The sequence below is a fragment of the Pollicipes pollicipes genome, unplaced genomic scaffold (assembly GCF_011947565.3).
Source record: "Pollicipes pollicipes isolate AB1234 unplaced genomic scaffold, Ppol_2.1 Scaffold_4881;HRSCAF=5763_pilon_pilon_pilon, whole genome shotgun sequence".
Classification (NCBI taxonomy): Eukaryota; Metazoa; Arthropoda; class Thecostraca; order Pollicipedomorpha; family Pollicipedidae; genus Pollicipes; species Pollicipes pollicipes.
The window spans coordinates 42866881-42893396 of NW_023596576.1; the positions used below are offsets into that span (position 1 = coordinate 42866881).

Genomic DNA, 26516 nt, shown 5'->3' on the forward strand with positions numbered 1-26516 from the left:
TTTATTGCTGCCTTCGCTACCAACTGATTAACATCGGACTCGTGTTACGGAACTCGACCATGTTCACACGCTCAAGAAGCTGATGATCGACGGTGACGGTCAAACGAACGAGACGGCCGCTTTCTCCGCCGACTAGCGGCTAGCACCTGACGTATATCTGGCGCACGTGAACAGCGGCGGCGCGCCGAGTCGCGACGAGGTCACTCGGCGCGTTTCATTGAGAACCGTACGCCCGCCTGTGGGAGTGTGGCTTCTCAATAAAACCCCGCAGCTCTCGCATCGAGGGACTCTAGATCGCCGACGGTGTCTCTCCGCGCATGCGCAATCAGCCGGGAGTACGGTGGGGTTCCGCTCAAAGCTACCGGTCAGCAGGGGCGTATTCAGAAGAGGGCACCGGGTACATGTTTTCCCCTTCTCAAAATGAATGCCGCATGTATTAATACACATATGACTCAATGAAATAAGGGAGACATGTGATGATACATAGTTTGAAACCGTGTGATATTGTTTTACGCGATGCAGGGAACCTCGCCAGCTTGCAGCGGGCTAAAAGGCATCGTTTAGTGATGCGTTGTGCCCTCATTACAAAATCCTGCATACGCCTCTGCCAGTCATCGCAGCGCATGGGAACTGGTGGCGTTGCACGCTCACCTCCGTTATGTGGGACATCACGAGCCACGCTACCGGCGTCGGGCACAGCGCTGGGAAGCTGCATTGTCTGAGAAAGTCCAGTACGGACCCATCGAAGGACGGCGAAAAACGCGCAGCGTGCGCGTAAAGCGTGATCAACAGCTCATACAGGTTTTGGCCTGGAGAGGAACTGTTATTGCTAGGCCTGGAATCGAACTTGATCAAGTGCGTGAGAAATAAAGAATGACGTCTTCGTCCACCGCTTTTTGAGCCAAAGCACATCACCCGGAAGAACAGGGAACGTGGTTCTTGATAAATTGATAAGTTGTTCGTTGTTAGCAGGGCCAGTCCATGGCAAAAGTTAATCTCTCAATTCGATCTTTCTCAGCAAAGTCCCGGTCATCTCGTTTCCGTTACGGTTAGACTTCTTGGTTATCTAAGGAAGACGCGAGGTCATCACGACCACCAGCCTGCCCCTCGCAGAACTGTATCCACGTATGCACATCCCAGCATCCGCACGCTATCACGACGGTCTCTTAAAAGTTCAGCAGTTGAAACCTTATCGGCGTGGCGATCCAGCCGTTCGCCAGATTACGTTGACAGACCGCACAGAGTTTACGTGAGTGCGAAAGAGCGCGGTCTGCAGGCTCTTCAGAGAACCGTTCTGCAGCGCTGCGCCTCCAACTAGGTCACACCTGCCGCCATGCCTGGCCCTCGGATGGCCGCGCGATGCGGACCATGCGAACGCAGATGTCGAAATATCCCAGAGCCTTGTGCTTAATGCTCAGTCGCATTACCAAAGTTCGTGTCCGGGCCAAGCGACGGGCTTTAACGGCTTCATGTGATAATCCAGATGATTTACTGCGGCGTCCCAATCGTCGCGGATTGCCGTGCTGACTGGAGAGGGCGTGACTGTGACGGAGCTGGTGCGACACGGCCCTTTACCCGGCCCGGAGACGCGGATCAGGCTGGTCGCAGACGAAAGCTCCCAGCCGCCGATGCTTCTATCCACCAACGCTGGGGCGTTATCCTATGTCAGTGACTTGACTTAGGGCAGAAAAATGATGTAGAAATGGGCGCTTTCGGGTTCGTGTCAACGACAAAAACATGAGAAAGAAAAATGCGCTCACTTGAACACGGAAACTAGCCAGAAAACGTAAGTTGAGTGTACTGGATTGCTGTTCAGCAGCGCTCAATGTGTGAAACAACGCATCCAGTGACGGCACAGTCGCTGTTTTAACACAGTCGCTAATCAGATTAGCAGCAATAAATGCAAACACAGCTTCGAAGTAGATCATGCTTTATTTGAAACACCTAAGCAGAAACGCTTACAAAACAAAATCTTACAGCCACCAATGGCAACACGCGATACTGATTACTGCATCGACCAACATAATGCATTTCAGTCTCAAACAAACCGTAAAAATGAACATTTCTTTACCTTCAAGGCATAACATCCCATAAGATCTTGATAACGAAACGGCGCTTCGCACCTTTTGGAGTATGCATCACAGGGCTGCACGACTTTGCAGGTTCCTAGGGAACAATGCCGCCTCATAATTTTGGCCAACCAAAGACTAGCATACCACCGCAGCATGCCGATTCCATGCGCAGTGATGTTTGCACAGCTCAGCCTCTATAGCGTGCTCAGACAATCATTTCTTGGGGACCATAGATATGCAGGTCGCGATGAAACCATATACTCATCTGACATTGGAAGCGGGTCTAATGCAGCGAAACCTTTCCCACTAATCTTACACATCCCCATACAACGGCCAAGCAAAAATCCCAGGAGGACAGTTGCAAAGTCCGTAGAAAACAGTACCGGAACATTAAATACCACACACAATTTGCTTGATGTAAAAAACCAAACCCTGTGCAATTCCGTCACTTAGCTTCGGACATAATTAACTACAGTGCCCACACCAAGTCAGGTGGTGTAAGGTGTTTTCTGCTAACTACGCCGGGTTCGACTTGATTCAGCTGCGACGTGCGCTGGCGCACCAGTGATAACCAGACAACACAGCGGCCAACCCACACACACAAACGCATGGCCACACGCCCGCGGACAGGCGCGCGGGGCGCCACCACCAGGCGACACAGAGCTCCCACTGGCGGCTTGGAAGCTGCCGCCCCCGCGCAGTGGCACCCAGCGAAGCGGGCCTGGCCCCGAGGCCAGGCCGGGCCCGGAGCCCGTAGCGGTAGGCGCTGAAGAGCCGCGCCCGGTGACAGCGACGCAGGTCGGCGCCGAGAGCGCGGCGCCAGAGACAAGGCAGGACGACGAGAGAGGGTGAGGCGGGCGGCGCGGGCGCGACAGCGAGGCGGCCGTGGCCACAGACAGAGGGCGCGGCGAGTCCGGCCGCTGCCCGCGACGGCCGGTCGCAGGAGGCAGACCGGCGCCCGGGCTTCGGCGGCCTCCGTGGCAGGAGCTCTGGGACCGCGAGCTCAGCGAGGCGCGGAGGGAGCCGCGCTGTGGCGGCTAGACGTTGTACTGCTGCATCGTCTCCGTCATCTTGTTCTTCATCCACTGGAGAACAAAACATGACAAGTCATCACTGGCGTTCTCTCCGTCTCCCTCGTGTAAGAAAGTAAAACGACTCACAACAAATATTTCAGGTTAAGCCTGCGCGGACCAAAGCTTTAAGACTTTCACAGGCGCCGCTGTGTGCTGGACGGACCAGGCAGCACAGTACTCAGCAAACAACCGCGCCCGAGCCCAACCGATGCTGATTCCAGTCACAGTACGGTGAAGCCTGCATAAGGTTAGACAAAAAAAAAGTGTGAAAAGACTTACACTTCTATGTACATTCACCCTTTTGGCCACATTAACACTTTCACACGTCATATAATGCACTTCGCAACAACCATTCTTGGTGCGTCGCAAAAAAGATGGTCTACAGGTCACAATGATTCAACGGGGGCTTGCATCGATCACTCTCATGCTCTCGACGCTGATAGTTGGTCCCAACATTTCGCTGAAGTGGTGAGCGGAATCCCGGGAGCACATTCCACCGCATACGTCGCCATCTTCGCATACGAAAGTTGAGCATTCCATGCCTCGTGAGAAAAATAATGCCTACACCGTCCATATCTGAACCATGCCACACCGAGACTGCGAGTGGCAGCGTCTGTCGGAGATCTCTGCGTCCGCACCTCGTCCGCGTCCCGGGCCGGGCCGGGCCGGGCGCCGGCGGCCGACGGAGCGCCGCTGCCAGGCGCGCGGCGACACCCCCCCCCCCCCCCCCCCCCCACTCACCTCGGCGCTGGTCTTGTCGGTGATGGGCACAGTCTTGGCGCCCTCCGAGCCGCCGAACAGCGAGAAGCCCTTCTTGGCGGCGGGAACGCGCAGCTCCAGACCCTTGGCCGTCAACTTCGGCGGCCCCGACAGCTCCTTCCACATGTAAGTCCAGTCCACCTGGCGGAGCGGACGACAGTTCAGCCTCCGCCGCCCAACACGGGGCGGCCGCCGCTGCCCGGCCTCCGGTCAGGGGCGGCGCGGCTCGTGAGGGAGATCGACACCACTGCCGCGGGGAGCGCGGTGCGATCAGCAGCCCCGGGAACACGTCCCGAGTGGGCGGCGGCCGACTGAACCCGGTCCAAAGCCGCACGCGGCCGACCAGCCAGCCGGCGCTCACGTCACACAGACACGAATACCGTGCAAACACGGTGGCGTCGACATTCTTACATCATATGGACGAAGCTCGGTGTGCACTAGTTCGTGCACAAGAGGAACACCACACAGACATCGTCTGTTGCCGGGCCCCGTTCAGCGCGACGAATGCCGTCCGGCTGGGACCTACCTGCCAGTTTCCAAAGATTTCGTTGCGGTTCAGCAGGAACACCCTGAAGTCAGTGAGCAGGAAGACGACCCTGCGGTCGGCCCGGCAGATGGCGTGCGCCACGTACGCGTCCGTGGTGGCGTACCGGCCCTTCTCCAGCTCCTGCCGCCGGCACACACGCGTCACACAGGCGTCTGACTGGGAGCGAAGCGACGGGCCGGCGCACCCGAAGCGTGACTAACAACCTCGTGTCCAAACACGGCCAGACGGCGGAGACAATGTGAACAGCACTGGTGCCAACAGTAAACTTACTAGAGGCAAAACAGCCGAAAGAATATCAATCGAGGAAAGTGGTAAACCGTCAGAAGGGCGCATGTTAGCTGTGCGTGAAGCAGGCACGAAGTATTACCAAGCAGCAGAGATGTAGACTGTCGACATCTGGCTCACGGCGCCATGTCGCACAGACACGGTCCGGGGCCGGCCGATGTCCGAGCGCCCTTCATTAGGCCTGATCGCTGCACCACAGGCGGCTACAGTGCGGTATGCAGGACATCAAACCTAATTCGCCGCCCGCTTCGCCTCTGACCCCGCCACAGCGGTGCGTGACACCCAGGGTGCTGTTGTTGATTGAGGTTTAAAGCCGCGTCGGCTGGTGAAGTCATTTTGCGCCCGGCGTGAACGGCAGGGGGCCATGGAAAGCCCCGGCCGGGTGACGCCGTTCCGGTCCGTACCGACCGTGCCCCGCGCCCCGCGCCACGTGGCGTCCGTGTCGACCACCCACCAGTAGCATCTTAGCGCCCTCGGCCTCGTGCCGGACGTAGGGCCGGATGATGCGGTCCGCCTGGAAGTGACGCGGCGGCCGCAGCCGGGTCACCTCGTCCTGGTCCATGGTCCTGCCGGGAGCACCGCGCACGCAGGCCGGCTCAGTGACAGAGGCGGGGGCACCGCCGGCTCGGCGACCGCGGAGGGGACGGACAGGTGTCCCGCTCCGAGACCCCGCGCTGTAGCTGGCGACCTCTCGGCCCCGAGCGGCGGCGACACGGCCGACGAGTTCGACGGCGGACTCCTGCCACACTCATCCGTGGAGATACGTGACCGGAAAGCATAACGACCAGACTATAGCGACAACAGAAACAGCAAAGCCTTCACAATATGGGCAGCGTGAACGTGATGCGAATGAGGCCGTATTACTCTGAAAGCGGTTTTGACCACGACATTCATCTCGAAATGCCACCACCATCACACGTGCTTCACATCTAATTACAAAGTCCTGAGAGGCAAATGGCAAGACGGGATATGATACGTCCTCTTTGCAATGTCACATCGTGACCTGAGAAGTCGTCAATAAGAGGTCGTCAATAGCGCATGCTGCATGAATATCATAACATTCTGTACTTATTGATCATGCCCCGCCACCAAGTCCCAAGACACGCAGGAGTCAGCGCTGTCTCACTCTCAGAGATAAGCAAACACATGATATATTTGCAAGCAAAAACAAAAACGGAACAACGCTTGCACCGCCACCCTACGTATCCCCAATAACTACCCGTCTCCGTCCGAACAACAGTTTGTGTGAAGACTATATGCCCATCTGCGAAACACACACACGCCGTGGTTACACTCCCAGAGTACGCCGCGGAGGGGAGGGTCCGAGGACGGGCACGGTCCCGCGCCTGTACCCGGAGAGCGACGGGATCAGTGGATAGAGCGGAGGGGAGGGTCCGAGGACGGGCACGGTCCCGCGCCTGTAGCCGGAGAGCGACGGAATCAGTGGATAGAGCGGAGGGGAGGGTCCGAGGACGGGCACGGTCCCGCGCCTGTACCCGGAGAGCAGTGGGATCAGTGGATAGAGCGGAGGGGAGGGTCCGAGGACGGGCACGGTCCCGCGCCTGTACCCGGAGAGCAGTGGGATCAGTGGATAGAGCGGAGGGGAGGGTCCGAGGACGGGCACGGTCCCGCGCCTGTAGCCGGAGGGTGACGGTGATCAGTGGATAGAGCGGAGGGGAGGGTCCGAGGACGGGCACGGTCCCGCGCCTGTACCCGGAGACGGATCAGTGGATAGAGCGGAGGGGAGGGTCCGAACGGGCACGGTCCCGCGCCTGTACCCGGAGGGTGACGGTGATCAGTGGATAGAGCGGAGGGGAGGGTCCGAGAACGGGCACAGTCCCGTGCCTGTAGCCAGAGAGCGACGGGGATCAGTGGATAGAGCGGGTGGGGGGCTCAGCACGAAGGACGAGACGAAGCTCTGTGGAGACGTGGTTAAGATATTACGAAAAGAAAACGTGCTAAAATGTATGGGGATGGAGATGCAGATTTAGAGCTGGAGTCTGTTTCTATGGGCAATAATTCCGATTATTTCATCCCGGACGAAATTTGTATTCTTGTTTTAGGAATCAGTATCGCTATTTCATGAGTCCGTTCCGACGGGCAAACATTCCGATTAACCTATCACGCACGAGGCTTTTATTCTGTTTTTAGAGATCAGCATCGCTCTTTCAGTAACAGGGAACGGATTTCTCAGTCTCAGCACGAGGCTTTTATTCTGTTTTTAGAGATCAGCATCGCTCTTTCAGTAACAGGGAACGGATTTCTCAGTCTGAACTAGCGTCTCAATCCTAACTCGGATTCGGAAACCCGATCCTGCTGGCCGATGCTTTCATGAGCTATCAGAGCTATCTTTCATCGGAATAAGAGATGTCTTGTTGTTCTTGAGTGGAGTCTGAGGGCACGTCAAGTGCTGAAATCATTTTGCGCCATCGGGATCAGAGCAACAGGCCCGGCTAACTGAATCTGTTGTGTTCACATAGAAACTGGACCAGTAATGTAGATTGCCGAGGACGCAGAGCGGGAGACAGACGGAGAACAAAGGCAAGAGATGCGGTGGGAGACTGACGGAAGGCAGCACAGGCAGCGGTCATAGACAGAATACTGTCTGCACTGGGAGATGGTTCGGGGAGGGGGGACGGGGCTTTGAGGAGGCTGCGGGTGAGGGGGGGGGGGGCGGCCCCCTCCCTGCCGGGCGGACTCTGGCGCGGCACGGGCACGCCGTCACACCGGTCTGACCGGCCAACCGCAGGCCAATAACCTGTTCAGCTTTTTTATCAACTTAAGATCCGTCTGCTTTCGCCAGCTGAAAGGAAAGCACAGCTTGGCAACACGGCGGGATTACAGCTGTGGACCAGGGCAAGTCACGATCACCCCCTGCCGCTCACGGTAAGCCGGTCCCGGTACAGTGATTCACGGCTTACAGATCGCATCACACCAGCCGACACAGCCCGCATGAGCACGGCATAACGGACATCTCACAGCAACACACTGCTTCAGATTGAGAACACGCCACGTCAGACCGCAGCGCACCAGTAACAATACCATTCACGTTGCTACAACAGCCGCTAAAAGGAGATAACTACCATGACGTTTCCTTGAACAAATGACCTAAACCATGGAAAATTGGTTTAAACATCCTTTTACAGTGGCATAGGCTTCGACACGACTCGTTGGAGAGCCGACCATTGGCGCACGGCAGACTGACAGGCGCGGCGGCTTTCTCGCCGGCCGAGCCGCGGCGGCGTCCTTACCGCTTCACAGCGTCGAATGAGCCGCTAGCGAAGTCCACCACGCCGGAGGTGGGTCGCGTGAACAGGCCCACCATGCCCTTGCCCATGCCTTTGACGAAGCCGAGCGCGCCCTCCTCCTGTGCGCCCTCCAGCGGCTTCTTCACCACGCCGGTCACGCCGTCCACCACGCCCTGGCGCCGCCGACAGACACGGTTACGGCAGGGCGAGCGCTCGGGCGGCAGACGGCAGTCAGGGACAGGGGCAGGTCACACCGCGGGGGTGGTGAGCCAGGCGGCGGCACGCAGCAGCCCAGCTCGCGCCGTCACTCGACCCCAGCCGGCCGGCCTCGGAGGTCCCCCCAGGCGGGAACATCACTGCCCCAGACAGCTACGGCTCTCACAACTGGCGGGCCAGAGTCTTCCCCGAGCCCACCGCGATCGCTGCTGAGCTCACCATGAAGAGGCCGCGGCCGCTCTGGGCGATGCCGCTGGTGAAGTCGGTCGGACGCCGGTTCAGGGCCTCCCGGCGCCGCTGCTGGTAGTCCTCGTCCAGCGTCAGTGCTGCGATGCCCTTGCCTGCGAACAGAGCGCCGGCCCGGCCGCTACAATACAGCAGTCCGCGGGTGGCCACCGCGGCGCAGCGAGCGACACAGCAGACAGCGCTGCAACACGGGAGTCGACGCAGCACACAGCGCTGTAACATGGGAGCCGATACAGCGCACAGCGCTACAGCACGGGAGCCGATGCAGCACACAGCGCTACAACACCGGAGCCGACGCAGACTTCGGAGCGGCGCTAGCGTCGACATCGGGAGAGCCAGACATGGTCTAACATACTCGCTCGACACTCTGAAACATGACAAGGACGCGCGGTGTGTGGCAGACTGCTCATAGCTCTGCACCATCACCTGCCGCCGACCCGGCAGGCCCCGCGTCGACGCGGCTCTTTGCCGGCCCGGCGCCGCCGAGCCCGAGCCGGGGCCGCGGGCTAGACCCGGCCACCGAGCGGCCGTACCCAGAGTGCCGGTGATGCGCGAGACGGCGCCGGCCGTGCCGCCCACCGCGTGACTGAACAGGCTGGTGACGCCCAGCGCCAGACCCTCGGCGAACTCTCCCGGGCCCTGGATAGCGCCCTGCGGACACACGGACGGAAGCCGGTCATACCAGAGTCGGCCCATGTCAGGCAGCCGCGGAGACAGCACGCTGTGGCCGACCGCTGAACGGACTCAAAACGCACAAACGCTTAGACTTAACCACTGCTTGTTCCACACAAGACCTGCCACTTAGATACACACCGAGTGAATTATAAATACCAGCATGCCCTGCAATAAGAACACCCGGATCTCAGCGAACTATTTTTTAAACAAATTCGAGAGCGATCGCCTTGTTTCCAATAGCGTTGCTACTCTGCACACGAATCCATCATGCACAATGAACTGGATGACGCCCGCCCCCGTGGCGCCGCAGCCAGCCCGGCGTGCGGCGGCCGCGGCGCGGCGGCGGGTCGGGCCGCTCGCCCGGTCCGGCCGGCGCCCCGCACCTGGATCGGCTCGTAGAAGAGGTCCGACACGCCGTCGGTCAGGCCCACCACTAGGCCGAACGGGTTGCCGATCACGTCCAGGCCGAGCACCAGCACGTACAGCTGCTTCACCGCCTGGCCCGTGTAGTGGGCCACCACCTCGGAGGTGAGCTCCGACTGCGACAGGAACTGGTGCTCGCGCTCGAAGTACGCCAGCCTGTGGGCGCCGGCGCTCATCAGCCTACGGGCGCGCTGAGATCAGGTGAGGGGTAGTGGCGCCGGCGCGCGTGAGCCCGCTGGCGCGCTGAGATCAGGTGGGAGGTGCTGGCGCCGGCGCGCGTGAGCCCGCAGGCGCGCTGAGATCGGATGGAAGGTGCTGACGCCGGCGCGTGAGCCCGCGGGCGCGCTGAGATCAGATGGGCCTGAGATCAGATGGGAGGTGCTGTCCTCGGTGAGGCAGCCTTCTGAGCAGAGCCGCGAACTGATGGGTCATTGAGTTGGTTGTTCACGACTTTAGGATACGAAAAGTGGCGGCTATAATGACACGTCAGGACACCAACCTTCTAACACGTAACAATGATGCACAGGGCTTGAGATGCTTGACCCGACAACGCCACGTCTACGAAACGAAACATACGAGCAAGTAACTTAAAATACGTTCCGAAAAAGGGAAGAGTGTAGTTAAAACATCTGTTTGTTGATATGTATATATATATATATATATATATATATATATATATATATATATATATAGAATTGACTACCAATTAACTAGATGCACACGGGCATTTGCTGTCTGCGTAAAATTTGTGAAAAAGCTTTGTGGAAAATGTCTGGTCCCAATAACACAGCCAATTCGACAGCGCGAGTCAGAGCGAGCGGCTGAAAAAAAACGTCTCCTTTAAATAAGCTTTTGACGCTTGTTTCGAATTCGTAAGTGGCCAATGGACCGTCTGTCAAAGCGGTCAGATGTCAAAAACTCACATAAAACGACCCGGGTGAACCTATGCCATGAGGAGCATGCCACCTAGGACAGTTCTTGACGCCGACTGCAAATTTAATCAATGAAACAATTTCGAAAGATTTTGGCAGTTTTGACGTTCTAAAAACGCACATAAGGTCAGGCCTGACATGAGCACAAGTGGAGTTTTGCGTTGCATGAGGAGGCCCTATGGCACCTCCGGACATGGATCCCGAGTTCGACCTTGTTCGACCTTATTTGACCCGAAGGTCCCGATCTAAGGACATACAAACGTAACACCAATTAGGTCGCATGGATCCCTACCTACCATGCAGCTTCGGTGCGCCCAGCCCTTTTGACTGACCTTGAACACTCTTTTGACTGACCTTGAAAACGCCTTAGCTTACTTGAATTCTCTCCTGGCTTACTTGAACACGACGTCCTAGCTTACTTGAATTCTCCGCTGGCTTACTTGAACACGACGTCCTGGATCTCGGTGAGCGTGACGCCTACACTCTGCAGCAGCAGGTTGATGAAGCCGGACGTGATGGGGGGACTGCCGCCCGAGCTGGAGCTGGCGCCGCCCGTCATCGAGAAGCTCACGTGGATCTGGGGAACAACCGGAGGGTACCAGGAGAACGGACTCGCCTAAAACTAGGTGGGTGGGCGCCCAGTGAGTACCATTTTGGCATCCCGTTCGTCACCAGTATGCGCGAGGCGCTGCAAACAACGCGCAAGGCAAAGGAGCTGTTGGGGCCGGGTTTGCAGCCCGTGCCTAAAACACACTCCTTTAAAAAAGATCGGACGACGACTACAACGACACATCTAAGCTGCAACGTCTATCGACATTTTGTTAAACAGATTCCCTTTTCGTCGTTGCTCACCTTCAGCGGTGAGAAGTGGAGATTGTCGTAGAAGTTCCTCTGCTCCTGCAAGCTTCGGATGGCCACCTTCTTCGACAACTCCTCCGTTGCCACCTCCAGATCACTCTCCACCAGCTCTTTCTGCACCGACACAAGCCAACCGATTGGAAGACATCGACAGATGTGACACCGTTGTAGCTTGATGACACAGAAAGGCCACACACGAGCTGGTGTTCACACGAACCGAGCCTTCTACTGCAACAGTAAAACGGCTCCAACGACGCACCAAGGCTGCCGCGACACAAAACTTGCTTAAAATGAACCCCACACCACATCAACAACTGTACCCCGACGACTAGAAAGCGTCTCCGCCGCCGACCCCTCGCCGGCAGGAGATGGCCGTCCCCTCACCGTGTTCCTGTTCAGCTTGTCCACGCTGAGCGCGTCCACCAGTGCGTTGATGAAGCCTTGGTCCAACTTGACGTGGAACTCCTGCACCAGCATCTTGCAGTACTTGAACTGCTTGATGAAGGTGTGTTCGGCCAGCCGCTCCACCATCGACATCTCCACGAACGGCTTGGGCTCTGCGGCACGCGGGCCGCCGCGTCACGCCCCGCCGACAGTGACGTCACACGTCATACACCAGGTGACGCGGGCAGCCCGGTCGAGGTAGGGTCCGGCCCACAGCCTTCCCGAATACTACAGCACACAAGGCAGGCTGCGATGTATTATGATCATCGTATCACAGAACACAGGGTGTGACGTTTCTATGCAGAAACCTCTGCGACCAAATCACCAGCCAGGTGTCCCCAGCACTGTCAACGTAGATCCCACGACACCCCTCAGCACTGTTAAAAACCCAGCCCACCCCTCACCGCCCTCAGCAGTGGATTCCTGACCGTCTGCCATCCTCATCGACAGCGTACATCCGACCGCCCTCCACCCATCAACAGTGAACTCTCGACTGTCCTTCACCCTGCCAGCAAGACTCCTGATCATCCCTCGCCGCCCTCAACAGTGGACTCCAGCCCACCCCTCACCGACCTGAGCAGTGGACTCCTGACCGTCTGCCATCCTCATCAACAGCGCAAATCCGACCGCCCTCACCCCGTCAACAGTGAACTCTTGACTGTCCCTCACCTTGCCAGCAAGACTCCTGATCATCCCTCACCGCCCTCGACAGTGGACTCCTGACCACCCTTCACCCCGTCAACAGTGGACCCCTGCCACAGTTCACCCCAGTAACAGTGGATTCCTGACCATACTCAACCCCCGTCAACCGTGGACTCCTGACCATTCTTCACCCCAGTAACAGTGGACTCCTGACCATACTAAACCCCCGTCAACCGTGGAATCCTGCCCGCCGCTCACCATTGTCGGCCGCCACGGACTTGGGCGGCGGCACGGGCGCCAGCACTACAGGGAAGACCGAGTCGAGCAGCTGGTTGTCCACCTGCAGCCGGTTCAGCTTGGCGTGCAGCTGGCGCTGGTGGGTGCTGGTGCGCAGCTGCAGCCACAAGCCGCTCTGGAACGTCCTCCGCAGGAAGCGTCGGTTCGGTTGCAGCATCTGCATGATGCTGAAGTCCACCTGGCGGAGCGGGAGAATGGGGAGCAGGGTCAGGCGGCCGCGTGCCGGGACGGTCGGCCGCTCAGACGGGCGCGGCACGGACACGGCGGCGCCACGCGGCTGGCCGCTTAGGCGGGCGCGGCACGGACACGGCGGCGCCACGCGGCTGGCCGCTTGGACGGGGCGCGGCACGGACACGGCGACGCCACACGGCTGGCCGCTCGGGCGGGCGCGGCACGGACACGGCGACACCACACGGCTGGCCGCTCGGGCGGGCGCGGCGCCGCCACACGGCCGGTGGTGACTGCAGCTCTGGCGGCGGGCGTCAGCGGCCAGCTGGCAACAGCCGGCCACACACGAGCCCGGACCGCCGGCAGCAGCGGCCCTCAGACCTCAGATCGCCGCCAGTTGACTACGTCTCGTGCCGGCGTGTCTGTTGATGACGCGCCGCATCCTGCCCGGCATGACGGTGGCCGGTCTGCGCGGACGGAGGACCGGCTCCTCTCACCCGCTCACTCGACCCTATCCGTACTATGACGTCAACACTAGCACAAAGCCATCACATTGCCTAACTCTGGACGCGGATCGCCGGGGCACGTGTAAAATCCCGCCGGCCTTGTGGCATGCACATCCGCGCACCTGACCACGAATCCGACCTCGGAGCGCTCACCTCCATCTTGTTGTCGAGCACGACGCGCGGCTGAGGGTTGCCGCCCACCTGCACCTGGTTCATGAAGTTCTGGTGCGCCCGTTCCAGGATCGAGCACTGCAGACTCGTCATGGCTCGGTAGCGTTTGTGCAACGCCTTCTGCGTCTCCCACACCACACCGGAGCTGCACCGGAGCCAGAAGGTGCCTCAATGATTTGTACGTCAACCATGCGCACAAGTCCGCAATATTGTACCATACATCGCCAAATCGTATACATAGGGCTGCAGGACGCTAAGCTCGACGAATGCATAAGATGCTAAACAGGTATGGTCGAAACACAAAGCCTAATGCTAAGATCTCCACGGCAATCATACTATTTGAGTGGCGTATAGCAAGCTAACCAGCCAGTTGAGCCGACCAGAAAGTCGGAGGGTTGAGTGACGTGCTTCCTGCTCGCCAGCAGACCCACCTGGTGATGCCCATGTACATGACGTCCGTCTGCGAGACGTTGTTGACCAGCGAGAGCCCCACGCCCTCGATGCTGACGGTGATCTCCTGATCGATCCTCTCCAGCTCCACTGCGGGCCGGCCGGCGCGGCGTCAGTGCGAGAGTCGGTCCCCGGCGCGGTCCGCGCGTCGCGCGCGCGCGCACGCACGCACGCACGCACGCACGCACGCACGCACGCACGCACGCACGCACGCACGCACACACGCACGCACACACACACACACACACACACCACACACACACACACACACACACACACACACACACACACACACACACCCACACACACACACACACACACACACACACACACACACCCAACCACACACACACACACACACACCACACATAGCACGCGGCTGGCCGCTCCAGACAGGACACAGGCGCTGGCGACTGAGCTCATCCCGCCCAGCTTCGGTTACAGGCTTCCAGCTGCGTTTGACCGACACACCTAATATCCAATCACGCGTCCAGATCATGCCGGCATGGCTCAGAAAGTCATTGCTCGCCACGAGTAACACGGAACGTGCTAACTGACTGGGACAGATTCCAAGCAAAGCGAGCCTCAGCGATTTGAACAGACATTGCATACCGCTGACAGCAGTAAGACAGCTGAAAGTAAAGAAAATTGCGCAACGACTGAGACGGACGGAACCTGCGTGAAGAATGACGGCAGTGAAAACCACTGAGGCTTGTGGAATGACGACACTGCGCGGAACCGAGCGACCTGCCCACCTAATCTGGGAGCACCACTGCCGTTGATCGTCCGGCACAGCTTGACGCCTAGGCTTCAGCTGGTGACCCAGCACAACAGTGCCCGGGCCCCTGTCGCGCAGGTCGTCCGGCGTTGTGCGCCTGCGTGGCGACGACCACGTCCGTCGTGAACATCAGCGTGCGCTGCATGCCGTCCAGGAAGCTGACCCAGTACAGCAGGTTGCCGTCCTTGCCCTCAAACTGGCCGATGCCATCCTGCGGGGCGCAGAGCGGCGTCAGCGGACGCTACGCTGGGACGCTGCGCTGGGACGCTGCGCTGGGACGCTGCGCTGGCACGCTGCGCTGGCACGCTGGCAGCCTGACTCCCCTCCCTCCCCCCCCCCCCCCCGCCACGTGTGCTGAGCGACGAGGGTGAAGCGGTGCGCAGCAGAACATCCTGTCCGATGGGGACGGGGGAGTCGCGGGCTGAGCACAGGGACTTCAATCGAAACAGCAGCCACGCGGCCAACCCAAGCAAGCCACGCCAAGTAGCAGTGGAAGTAAAGGTGCGCGTGGGTGCATCCCGCAACAAAATAACACGGTCTGTCCAGGCAACCACAGCTGATGTCGATCTGCTGACGCTGATGCGGATATTAGCTGATCAGCAGCTGATGTCAGTTGATCATCAGATCTGTATCTGCCCTGCCCGACGCCTCTGATACGTTGGCAGCCATCCGAAGCGGAGTGTCCGTGACCGGCGGCTGGCCGCGACGGCTGGCTGCGGCGGCCGACACCGGCTGCGGCGCGCGCAGCCCGCCGCCCGCCCTCACCTTGACCAGCGTGTCGAGCCGCTCCTTGACCTTGCCGCAGCTCCAGGAGAGCTGCCGCTCGCTGGCCGGCCGCTGCCACGTGTACAGCCGCACCTCTCCTGGCTTCAGCACGCTGAGGGGGTCGCCACACGTGACTGTCAGCGGCCGACCGGGTACCACAGGGCCGACCGGTCGGAGGACGCAGCGGGCGTACGCTCGGTCGCAGCAGGCGCGCGCCACAGCTGCAGACTACCGTCAGATGGTGCTCCGGCAAACAACACAGCATCGCAACAGGGCCGAGCTCGAATGACTTGATGATGTAGTTGCCAGTTCAGTTTCGAATGGTTATGATATTTGGCTTTTCACATCACGGTATTTTTTGTTTTTGCCTACGAACCTGCAAACCGAGCAAACCTCCGACAATAGTCGAGGCTAGCCGGATGCTCTGCACCGTGTCCAGTGCTGACGACGGTTGGGTATTCCGGCTTACTTGGCGCGTGCGTTAGGCGATGTCATGACGTTCGCAAGCAGTGAATATTGACCCTGGCAAGGTCAAAGTACCAGCACAGCAGTCCTGCCATTGCCCACGGACGAACGCCCATCGTCGGCGCCAGCTTCAGCCATCAAACACGGCCGCAGATGTCCCATGCACCCCGCATGACGAGGACGGCTGGACCGATGACAGCTGGCGGTGCATGCTTACTGACAACGTCACGAGAGCGCTTACGGGACAGAAGCGCGTCCATCCCAGAGCCGTCTCCCGACGCCGAAACGAACCGCCGACACAGGAGCCGCACGCCCATCGACCGATGGACGGCCGCAGCGCGGGGAGACCGAGACAGAGAAGCACATACCACCCCAGAAGCGTCGACACGGAAGAGAAACAAAAGAGCAGAGCGGCACGCCATAACGGCCAAACATCCCGCACCACCGAACCCGAGTCAGGAGTCACGGATGGGAGCAGGGTGCGGACGACGAGGGCAGAGAGGCACGTCCCGCGCCGACGCTCCGGCCCGGAGCCAGCACGGAGAAGCAGACCACCGCGGCCGCCCTGGACTCCACCAGCGGCAGGACCGCCGCACACGTGGCGACCCAGGCGGAGCACGACACACAGAGGCGCCGGTCCGCGTCCGGCCCCGGGCGCCCAGACACGCGCCGCGGCCGCCCCTCCGCCAGCTACCGCTCGTCGGGGTGAGCCGCGCCGGCCAGCGCCATCCGGTGTCGCATCCGCTCCACTTCTCGCCCGATCAGCGACCCGGTGCGCACGGCCGTCGCCGCCGCCTTCCACCGTCCGGTCCCGCTCTGCCGGCCGGCGTCGGGGGCGCCCTCGCCGGCGCCGGTGACGCTGGCGAGCGTCGGTCAGTGCGGCGTCCCGGCGGGGCGGGCGGGACCGACGCCCGCTGCAGCCGTGTCGCCGTGTCGCCCACGATTCAGCGCGTTGAGTGCTAGCCGGGCCGCGAGCGTGGTCCAAGACACTACCGTGGCCCGCATTGCCGCTTACCCGCAGGCGATGCTCGCCCCCATTGTGAGAGAACCGCAACCGAGCATATCAAGCGAGACGCCCGGCCGGTTCGAGAACGAAGTCATCCCTGCGCGCAACGACCACGCGTTTGCAAGCTGGCCAAAGCGGCGTCGAACAGACAGACACTGAGCTGTCTGATATCATACACGATACCCGAAAAGGGACAACATAGATCGACTGACCCAGTGCGATCCTCCCGAGTTTCCCGCATCACTTGATGCTGGCCCCCCCCCCCCCTTCTCTACCCCCGCCCACGCACCGTTGCCGGAGGCTGCTCACCTGTGCGGCTCGAAGCGTTTCTGGTGGTAGGCGACCTCCTCGTTGTCGGTGTTGTTGATGAGGCGGACGGCGGCCATGCCGTCGACGTAGTCGTCCAGAGTGATGATGGTGGAGGCCTCGGACACCTGCACGCTCATGCTGATGCCACCGTACTGCGACGGCGGACGGACACGGCTCATCAGGCGACCGAAAACCGAGACGGCACCTCCGGCCAGCAGAGATACGACTCAATCACGACACACGGGGAACGAGAGGTGACGCATGTCCGAGACAGCGGTCCGGTGATGGGGAGGCTGCCGACACGGGGGCTGTATAGCATACGCCGCATCCGTTTGTTTCGGACGTCTGTCGACACAAATATGTGCCTCTTCACCTCCACACACAATGCTATGCCAGCCGCCAGCGCCATTATCCCCAGACCGACCTCATTTCGCCCGACCGGAGAGCGAGTCACTCACAGTGTTGCTCAGGTGGAGCAGGCAAGTGTTGGTGCTCTTGTAGGAGAAGTACGTGGTCTCCTCGCTGGTGTCGGCCACGCGGCAGCGCAGCTCCTTCGCCCTGTCGCGCGGCCAGAACGGCTGCGACGTGTCTGCGGCGGCAGGCCAGCACGCTCAGCGTCTGCTGACGGCTGCAGCTGAACGGCTCGCAGCGCTCTGGGCGAGGCTAAGGAAGGATAGCTGGACGGCTGCGCTACGTCGCTGGTAGGAAAATAAAAGGTGATGACTCTTATTGGCGGCGATGCTTTTTCGTTTTGTTTTCTTGCGCCCAATACAAGTATCTACTTGTCACCCAGGCACGAGAATAACGCGCAGCCCAGCTTTGATCCTGACTTGCAGTTCTCGGTGAGTCTAATAGACATGTTCGGCCACAAAAGATGGCAACTTCTATCACATTCGCACGGCGATCGCCACGGCAGAACACGACCGGGCACACACTCAGTGGCTGTGACATGCCATCCACACCCCAGAGCAGCACCGCATCTTCACGGCCCTCCGACTCCACCACGGCGACCACCCCGGCGCGGCTCATCGCACCACCCGCCCAGCCCCGCCGCGGGAGGAGAGGGGATACTGACTGGCGGGCACGGTGATCCAATCCTCCTCGGGCGCCGGCTCGTGCACCTGGATGGCGAACGGCGCGCTGTTGGCCAGCACCACGCTCGGCAGCAGGTACACCTGGCGCGTCAGGCCCGACTGGCTCAGCTGGATCTGGACGCTGATCTGCCGGACATGCGGGGGCGGCGTCAGCGCGCGGTCCCCGTCCGGGAGTGCCGCGGCCACAACAGCGACACGGACGACACCGGCGGACGGCGCCAGAGCGCAGCCAGTCCCTGTACCCGGCCGCCGACCCGCTGCCCCCCGCACGGCAAAGGAACGAGCACAGGCGCGAAAAGAGCAACAAGGGGCGCCCAGGCCTCCTGACGGTAGTCGCCTGCACCCATCTTACCCCGTATGACGCTGCACACACACAGCGCCGTCCCGAGGGGCCTCACGCGGCCCGATCTCGGCGGCGCCCGCGCCTGCGTCAGGAGCGTACACTCAGCTGGGTGCGGCCCCGAGCGCGCGCGTTGGCCGACCGGCGCCAGAAGGAGGCCGACGAGATGCTGCGCAACCGGCCGGACGACGCCCGGGAGTGCGCGCTGGCCGCCGAGCGGCGGGACGGCGCCGACGACGGGCCCGGCCGCTGCCGGCGACGGCGAGGGCGGCACGGGCGGCACCGGTCAGGACAGGCCGCACGAGGACGCCGGTCACGTGGGTCAGGTGGAGCACGTCAGGTCAGGCTAGGCGAGGCCAGGGCAGACAACCGGACGCACCGGGATGAGCTGTGTGAGGCCAGGACAGAAGCTCACAAGCCGCCGGTGCACTGGCACGGAGAGGACAGGAACGGCCAGCGGGCCGCGAGAGCCGGGACCGGTGGTGGCTGACTCACCTCACAGCCCCAGCCGTGGCTGGCGCCGGTGGTCCACTCACCCCGTAGTCCCAGTTGTGGGTGGCGCAGGTGACGGTGCCGCCGCTGCCAACCGTGTCCAGCGAGAACTTGTCCGACCACTCGGAGTCCTCCACGCGCACCGCCGCCTTCTTCTTGGAGAAGAACGAGCTCGGCTTGAAGGAGAACAGCACCGGCTCCAGGAAGGTCTCCGGGTGGTAGATCAGGTTGGATGTTTCGTTGACAGACTGCGGGCACGCGCCGACACGCACCGGTTACGGCCGCACTGGGAAGAGGCGGCGCACGCCCCTGACCGGCCTACCAACCGGCGGCGCCGCCGAGTGTACTGCCGTCAGTGCCACATTTTCACACCGACATGCCCTTTTTCAAACTTAACCTTAGCTGTTTTGTTGACCCGTGCGTTTCGCGCACGAGTATGTAGGGTTTGGCTAGCGGACGCCAAACGGACATCAGTGTCCGATCAAATCATGTCCTATATTGTCGAGGGTTCGCAAAATCAGTCACATTGCAAGCACGCTTGCAACGCTGATTGGTCTTCTGCTTTGCATTCCTTCGCACCCCTTCGTATCTCCCCACTAAAAAACATTGGTGGGCGACTGCGACTACGTTTAACCACGCGCCGGCTACAGCATCACGTTCCAAGCGGTTCGCATAATACGACGCCAGGTGCTCTTACGTCAGAAGCATGTGAGCAAGGGTATATAGAACTGAAACCATATAGAAAAATAGCTGTGCGTGTAGTATGTGCTCGCGTCTTTCTTCTAGCCTCCGTGGTGGGAGGGAGAGAGCAGCTAACTGTGGGCGTGACAACGAGGCCAGCCAGGCCACCGGTGCTTGAAGCGGAGATAGGCGGTTTAGATTATTCAGCCACGTAAACGCTCATAAATAATGCACGAATAAGCATTTGTGTACACGCGGAATCACGCAAATTGGCACAACAAAGGCGGAGCAAAAAATAAAAAAGCAACCAAGGGCCACGTATGGCAATAATACGCACTCATGTTCCGATCCACGTCACAAATCTGGTCTGAGATAATATTTGTGGTCCATGACCAGCGAAGCGCAACCGAAGAACGATGTTCAATTAAAAAATGCACTGATACAAGTGCAGTTACTGGGTCCTCCCGCAGGCAAGGCGGGCGTAGTGAACTTACAGGCATAAATTTCAACATTTATAAAATCCCAGCACCTCTTCTTGGCCAAGACTCTTCAGTTTCCGGGCATTTCAGAACTAGAGACACAAACTAAAAATACCCCTCTGCTCTTCATAGTGCACGATTCAGGATGCTACCAGACTATCATAGTACACGCCAGGTTCTCTTTCTGCTTACACATTTGAGCCCGAAAAAGAAATAAGCCGAGTTCACATCTGCAGAATCGACGGTACCATCACCGACCACGCACGTAAATCTAAACCCGCCACCGAACATTCTATGAGCTTACCAAAATGATGCAGTCATGCCATCTACTCGCATGCGCGAGATGAACGTCAACGGATGTAACCACCTCTATAACACCGACGAAAGAAAACACCAAACCGGCGTGCACATTCGGAATACCAGCGTGCCCACAGCCCGAACATCATACGAGCCCTGCACCACCGAACGGATGGAACCAAACCGACCCCGCCCCCGCGTCCGGCCTCACACTCGTCACGGGGAGGCGGCCGTCCGGCGCCCCCCCACTTACGTGTACCTCATCGAGACAATTCTGAAAACAGCACACAGGCCACCGTCAGAGGGCTCGTACCACGGAGCTGCGGGGCTGGGCGGGGGGTCGCGGCGCGCCACAGCACAACACATCTAGCAAGAGGTCGGCGTTACTTGGCATTGCGGCCAGCAGGGCCGGGTACGGCCGCCACTTGAGCAGGTGCGACCGCGTCACCTGGATCACAGCGGCGGCGCCGTCAGAACAGCGGCGCGCTCGCGTCGGCCGCTCTCTCCCGGCCCGGCCCGCGGCTGCCGCCCGAGAGCCGGCCTCCTCGGCTCGGCCCTCGGCTCCCGCCCGAGAGCCGGCCTCCTCGGCTCGGCCCTCGGCTCCCGCCTGAAGGCCGCCCTCTCCTCGCTCCGGCCCTCGGCTCCCGCCTGAAGGCCGCCCTCCTGCGGCCCGGTTCTCGGCTCTCGCCCGGGGGGCGGGCCGCAGCAGGCGCGTGTGGTGGAGGCGTCCAAAGGTGTGGGCGCGAAAAGGGACAGTGTATGTGTGTGTCGGGGGGCTGGGGTTAACAGATACATACACCTCAGGAGTTCGATGATTCACCGATGACGCTGTGACATCGCGGACCTTCGGCGTTCTTCAGGCACTTGATCGTCATCAGCGGGGCCCATCGGTGTGCGACAAGACCAAGGACCCATTGGTGCGCGAAAAGCCCAACTTTACCGCTCTCTGCCTGTCTGCCATTTAGGGTGACGAGAGCAAGCCGTGGCGTCGTGGCCAGGTAACGCCTGGTCCTGCCCTCACCAGATTCTGATCGACAAACGGGGCGCGGATGGGCGCAAAATGACTATCGTAGCCGGCTCGTCCTAACACTAAAACCGTCCTCATCTCCATCAAAGCGGGGCACGGTCCACTATGCATGACGAACTTGCAGGCTCCGCCGCGAGCGAGGCCGTGTGACCTCTCTAATCTCAATCTCAATCTCTAATCTCTCGCACCTCTCTAATCTCAATGAACGTGACGTGCGAAGTGGAACTCACGGACCGAAACCAATTTGTCTCAGATGGTAAAACAACTCAACATATCCTAATACAAGTTGTGTCAGCAATGATACGAATGACGATGAGCCAACGATTAGGGCCAGCCAAGTCCTGCTGGCATACGGAAAGGAAAACCGGTCACAAACATTCGTCCACTTCCATAACTTATAATCATGCCTTAAAATGTGAAGAGCATTCAAAGGCATTGCAAAACTTTTAAGGGAGGTCAAACGAGGAATATTAATGACATTGACACTTGAAGTCTATTAGTTTCAGCCCAAACAAGTCATTCTCGTCAAATAAATGCTTGCGCCGGGAAGCTTGGCAGTGGAATACAAAACAACAAACATCGGTACGACTTTTGAAAACCTTGCAATTCGTCAGCTCCCAAAACAAGACTGCCCCGGGCAGTAGGCGGCCGCCAGACCACCACGCCGCCGCCGGGGTGCCTCGGCAGCCTCCGATGCCTGGACAGCCGGCTCTGGCGTTCCGTGGCCGCCGGCCTGATGTGATCAGCTGGGACGCCACACACCACACACCGCTGCTGCTGTCGCCGCCGGCGCCGGCACGGACAGCTCACGGTCAGGCACGCGCGGGTCAGTCGGCGCGTCGGGACGGACGGGGTGGCGGGACGGACTGGGGCTGCTGACCAGCAGGCGGGGGCCCGCCTCGAGCCGACTCACCGGCGCCTCTCGTGGCCGCACCACCGACAGGGAGGAGGCCCACCTCTGCTACCGGCCGGCCGTGAGCGGACCCGCCCCGACCGACGGACCACTGCCGCAGCCGCCCCGCAGCGGCAGCCTCGCACATGCAGGCCGGTAACAGGCCACACGCCGCTGACGAACGGCCTTGCAAATACTGAAGTGGCGCTCATGATTCATAGCGGAGCAAAACAATAAGGAACAAAATTACGAGCTAATTTGGGCATTCACGAGCAGACCATGCTTATCTACAAGATGTGAGCATAACAGTTGAGTAAATTATTCACAGAAGCTGCGTTAATTCTGCTACCTGCATGGATTTTAAAGCCCCCGGTTCTGTCTTCGTAACTTGACGCTGTTTGCTATGACGCTGGAATTCATTGGCAGCATTAGGGGCTTTTCACGTTCAGCCATCTCACACATCCATCGACGAGAAATATACCGTGAAATCACCTCCAATGAATCTTATGTCTTCACCAAAATAAAAGGAATGCTGTCATGGCCGGCTGCCACAGACAAACCGCTGAAGGTCTGAACATTTCCGCACAATAACGAACACCAATCAAAAGCACGAGGGTAACCACCGGCGACGCTCGATCTCCCCAGCCGCGGTCACTACCCCCGGCTGACCAAACACGGGCGACGCCTCCCAGAAGCGGCACCGAAACGTGACGCGCGTCCTCAGCGTCCAGCGGCATGTCAGGCCGACGCTGGCCCCCCATCCGCCGTCCTCACAGCTCACCTTGTAGGTGAGCATCTTGCCGGTGCGGTTGATCATCCAGAAGGGGGCGTAGAGCGACATCAGCTGCGAGCCACACACGGTGCGCGTGTGCATGCCCAGGCTGAGGTCGGTCTGGTAGTCTCCGTCGGCCGACAGGAACGTCCACACCGTCAGCTCGTCCGGCTCGGCCTCCAGCTGCTTGCTGCACGACCAGCGCCGGTCCAGGTAGCTGAGCAGCTGAGGGAGAGGGAGGGGGAGGTGCCAGTGTGTTGTCGGCTCTGGTCATCTGCACCCACTCGCTCCTGTGCCAGGAAGACGGCCAGGTTATGAGCCAGCTAGAAGGCGGTGGCGCACGGCGTCTGCCCACCTCGGCACATCGGTCAGATCCAGACATCTCACCACCACGCAGGCACGCCTCGCAGGCCTTCAGGCCGACGGCGCAACGGCAGCGCCACCCCCACCCCTCCCCTGTCACCCTAGCGGTCCAACCCTGATAACCGCGCCCCCTCCTGACCCGGCACCGGCGCAGTGGGCCGGCGCCGCGCCCTGTCAGCAGCGAGCCCAGGCGTCGCGTCTGACCGGGAGCGCTGCTCCGCCGCCTGGCAGACCAGCGCACCCCCGGCCGGCCCGTCTTCAGCCTCTCCCCGCGCGGCGCGTCTGACCGGGAGCGCTGCTCCACCGCCCGGCTGACCAGCGCACCCCCGCCCGGCCTGTCTTCAGCCTCTCCCCGCGCGGCGCCCGCTAGCCGGCGGCCCGCGCCACCCCGCCGCTAACCTGGAGCGCGACCCGGTCGCCGGTCTGCGCCGTCGGCATCTGACACGAGCCGCCCGGCTCCAGCGTGACCGGCTCCAGGTCGCCGGGCCGCAGGTAGGTCAGCGCCACCGGCAGCAGGTTGCTGAGCACGGCCGGCGGCCGCAGGTGCACCCGGTACGTCCGGCTGGCCAGCGTCTTGGCGCGCGACGTCTCGAACAGCACCGGCTTCATCTCGCCGTGACACTGCCGGCGGACGGGTCGGCGGTCAGCGCGGAGGTCGGGCCGCCGGGCCGCGGTGCGGCGTTCGGACCGCGTGGCCTGGCCCGGCGGAGAGTCAGACGTTTGGCCGGCCGGCTGTCACCCCCGGGACCGAGCGACAGTTCAGCGCACCAGCGGCAGATGACGGAAAGACTACGTGATGACACGTATGAGACTATTCGCACGGACTGATCTGTAGTGTTCCGCTTGCAAGAGTACCGAAGCCAAGAAAATTCAACGTAAACGACGGCTGGTAGTCAGTGCGTGGCCCTTCCCCTCTCCCACCCGGCGTCGCGCCACTGACCAGCATGCAGAAGGGCTGGCCGGGCTGGCCGCTCTTGCTGTCGCACTTGAGCGTCATCGTCAGGTCGGGGTTCTTCTGCAGGTCACGCCAGACAAACGGCAGCAGGGACACCGTGTACCTGCGGCGGACCGACCGACATCGTCACCGTCCACTGGGAGGCGCCGGCAGGGTGCAGCGAGCCCAGAGGAGCCCTCAGTGGTCAGGCAAGCGAACTTGGCCCACCCCAGCTTGTGCCCTCCGTCCTCACCACCTCTTCTCCCGGCCATTTCCGCCGCCTGTGCTCTGGCGCCGCCTCAGCCGGCCGACAGTCTGCCCCGCTCAGTCGCCCCGCCGCTGCTCGGCGGCCCCCGCTCACCCGTCCACGCCGAAGAAGAGCTCGGCCGTACTGCTGTAGACGGCCGAGAGCGGCAGCGGCAGCATGCCGTCCGGCTCGGCCACGCCCACACACTGCAGCTCGTTGCCGCCGCTGTTCATGTAGTACACCTTGACGGGCACGCTCTGGTGGTTCTCCACCTGGCGGTGCGGGGCGGAGGCGGTGTCGCGTGGGTTCGGCTCAGAACGGCCGCCGACCACGCTCTGACGGCGATCGTCCTCACAAGCTAACACAGAGCACGGCGGACACACGAGAACGGAAACGTGCTCAGGGATCATCTTTTTTAATATGGAAAAGCAGATTTCTGATAAGATGAAGGCTCCCGCGAGGCGAGCCTGCAGCTTCAAAAGATGCTCCACTTGGCTTCGATACTTACAACTGGGAGACTCTCAAAACATATGTTTCATAGTTTGTGAGACGTCATAAAACAAACAATAGGGCGACTTTATCGACTCAAGAGCGTCTGCGTCTGAAAAAGGAATGTTTTTACCGAGCTAAGGTACTACCTTCCCTGATAGGCAGAAACTTACCCGTCATTTTTGATGCCGTCTAAGAGGTGGCTGGCAACAGAGTCCAATGAGCCACGTATAACCTGCCTTATCCCCAGACACCGACGCCATTGCCCTTCTGGTACTTGAGTAGAGCTACGACCACAGTACACATTTCCGCCTGCCCACCACATACATTGCTGCGCGCCCGGCTGGTCCCGCCCGGCGCCCGACCCGGCCAGGACCGGGCCACCGTCTGCCGCCCCACCTGTACACAGCTACGCAGCGTCACGATCTTGGAGTCAAAGTGGGCGCGTATGTCGGCGACCAGGCCGCACTCGGCGCCGTCCGGCCGCCGCCGCGCCACCCGGAAGAAGCGACTCTCAGCCCGCGTCACGGGAACGTCGGCGCTCCAGCCCAGGGACGGCACCTGGGGACGGGGCAGGGGATCTGTCACGTGTGACACTCCAGCCCAGGACGGCAGCTGGGATGGGGCAGGGGATTTTCAGTCAACGTGCTGACACTCCAGCCCAGGGACGGCACCTGGGGACGGGGCAGGGGATCTGTCACGTGCTGACACTCCAGCCCAGGGACGGCACCTGGGGACGGGGCAGGGGATCTCAGTAACGTTGCTGACACTCCAGCCCAGGTACGGCTCCTGAGGAGGGGGGCACGGAGATGTGTCAGTAACGTGCTGACGCTCCAGCCCAGGGACGGCAGCTGGGGACGGGGCAGGGGATCTCAGTAACGTGCTGACACTCCAGCCCAGGTTACGGTTCCTGAGGAGGGGAGCAAGAGATGTCAGTCACGTGCTGACACTCCAGCCCAGGGACGGCACCTGGGGACGGGGCAGGAGATGTCAGTAACGTGCTGACACTCAAGCCCAGAGACGGCACCTGGAGAGGGGGCAGGAGATAATCCAGGGAGGCGCGAGTGCGGCCGC

At 60.6% G+C, this 26516-nt stretch overlaps 1 protein-coding gene across 1 annotated transcript in view; it reads right to left on the reverse strand.

Annotated features, from left to right (window-relative positions):
* Positions 1–2798: 2798 nt before the first annotated feature.
* Positions 2799–26516, reverse strand: part of LOC119100415 (vacuolar protein sorting-associated protein 13) — a 32160-nt gene continuing 8442 nt past the window's right edge. Inside the window, exons 7-33 of the mRNA XM_037223513.1 lie at positions 25842–26003; positions 25068–25225; positions 24713–24830; positions 24172–24393; positions 23419–23634; positions 20978–20992; positions 19306–19509; positions 18411–18555; positions 17794–17924; positions 17336–17487; positions 15556–15667; positions 14875–15001; positions 13994–14102; positions 13545–13707; positions 12679–12895; positions 11719–11891; positions 11329–11448; positions 10917–11053; positions 9505–9700; positions 8980–9097; positions 8420–8541; positions 7988–8157; positions 7495–7539; positions 5191–5302; positions 4431–4571; positions 3887–4045; positions 2799–3157 (exon numbers count right to left, since the gene is read on the reverse strand). Coding sequence (XP_037079408.1) covers positions 3110–3157; positions 3887–4045; positions 4431–4571; positions 5191–5302; positions 7495–7539; positions 7988–8157; positions 8420–8541; positions 8980–9097; positions 9505–9700; positions 10917–11053; positions 11329–11448; positions 11719–11891; positions 12679–12895; positions 13545–13707; positions 13994–14102; positions 14875–15001; positions 15556–15667; positions 17336–17487; positions 17794–17924; positions 18411–18555; positions 19306–19509; positions 20978–20992; positions 23419–23634; positions 24172–24393; positions 24713–24830; positions 25068–25225; positions 25842–26003 — 3792 coding nt within the window. The 3' untranslated portion in view covers positions 2799–3109. The remainder of the gene's footprint in view (positions 3158–3886; positions 4046–4430; positions 4572–5190; positions 5303–7494; positions 7540–7987; positions 8158–8419; positions 8542–8979; positions 9098–9504; positions 9701–10916; positions 11054–11328; positions 11449–11718; positions 11892–12678; positions 12896–13544; positions 13708–13993; positions 14103–14874; positions 15002–15555; positions 15668–17335; positions 17488–17793; positions 17925–18410; positions 18556–19305; positions 19510–20977; positions 20993–23418; positions 23635–24171; positions 24394–24712; positions 24831–25067; positions 25226–25841; positions 26004–26516) is intronic.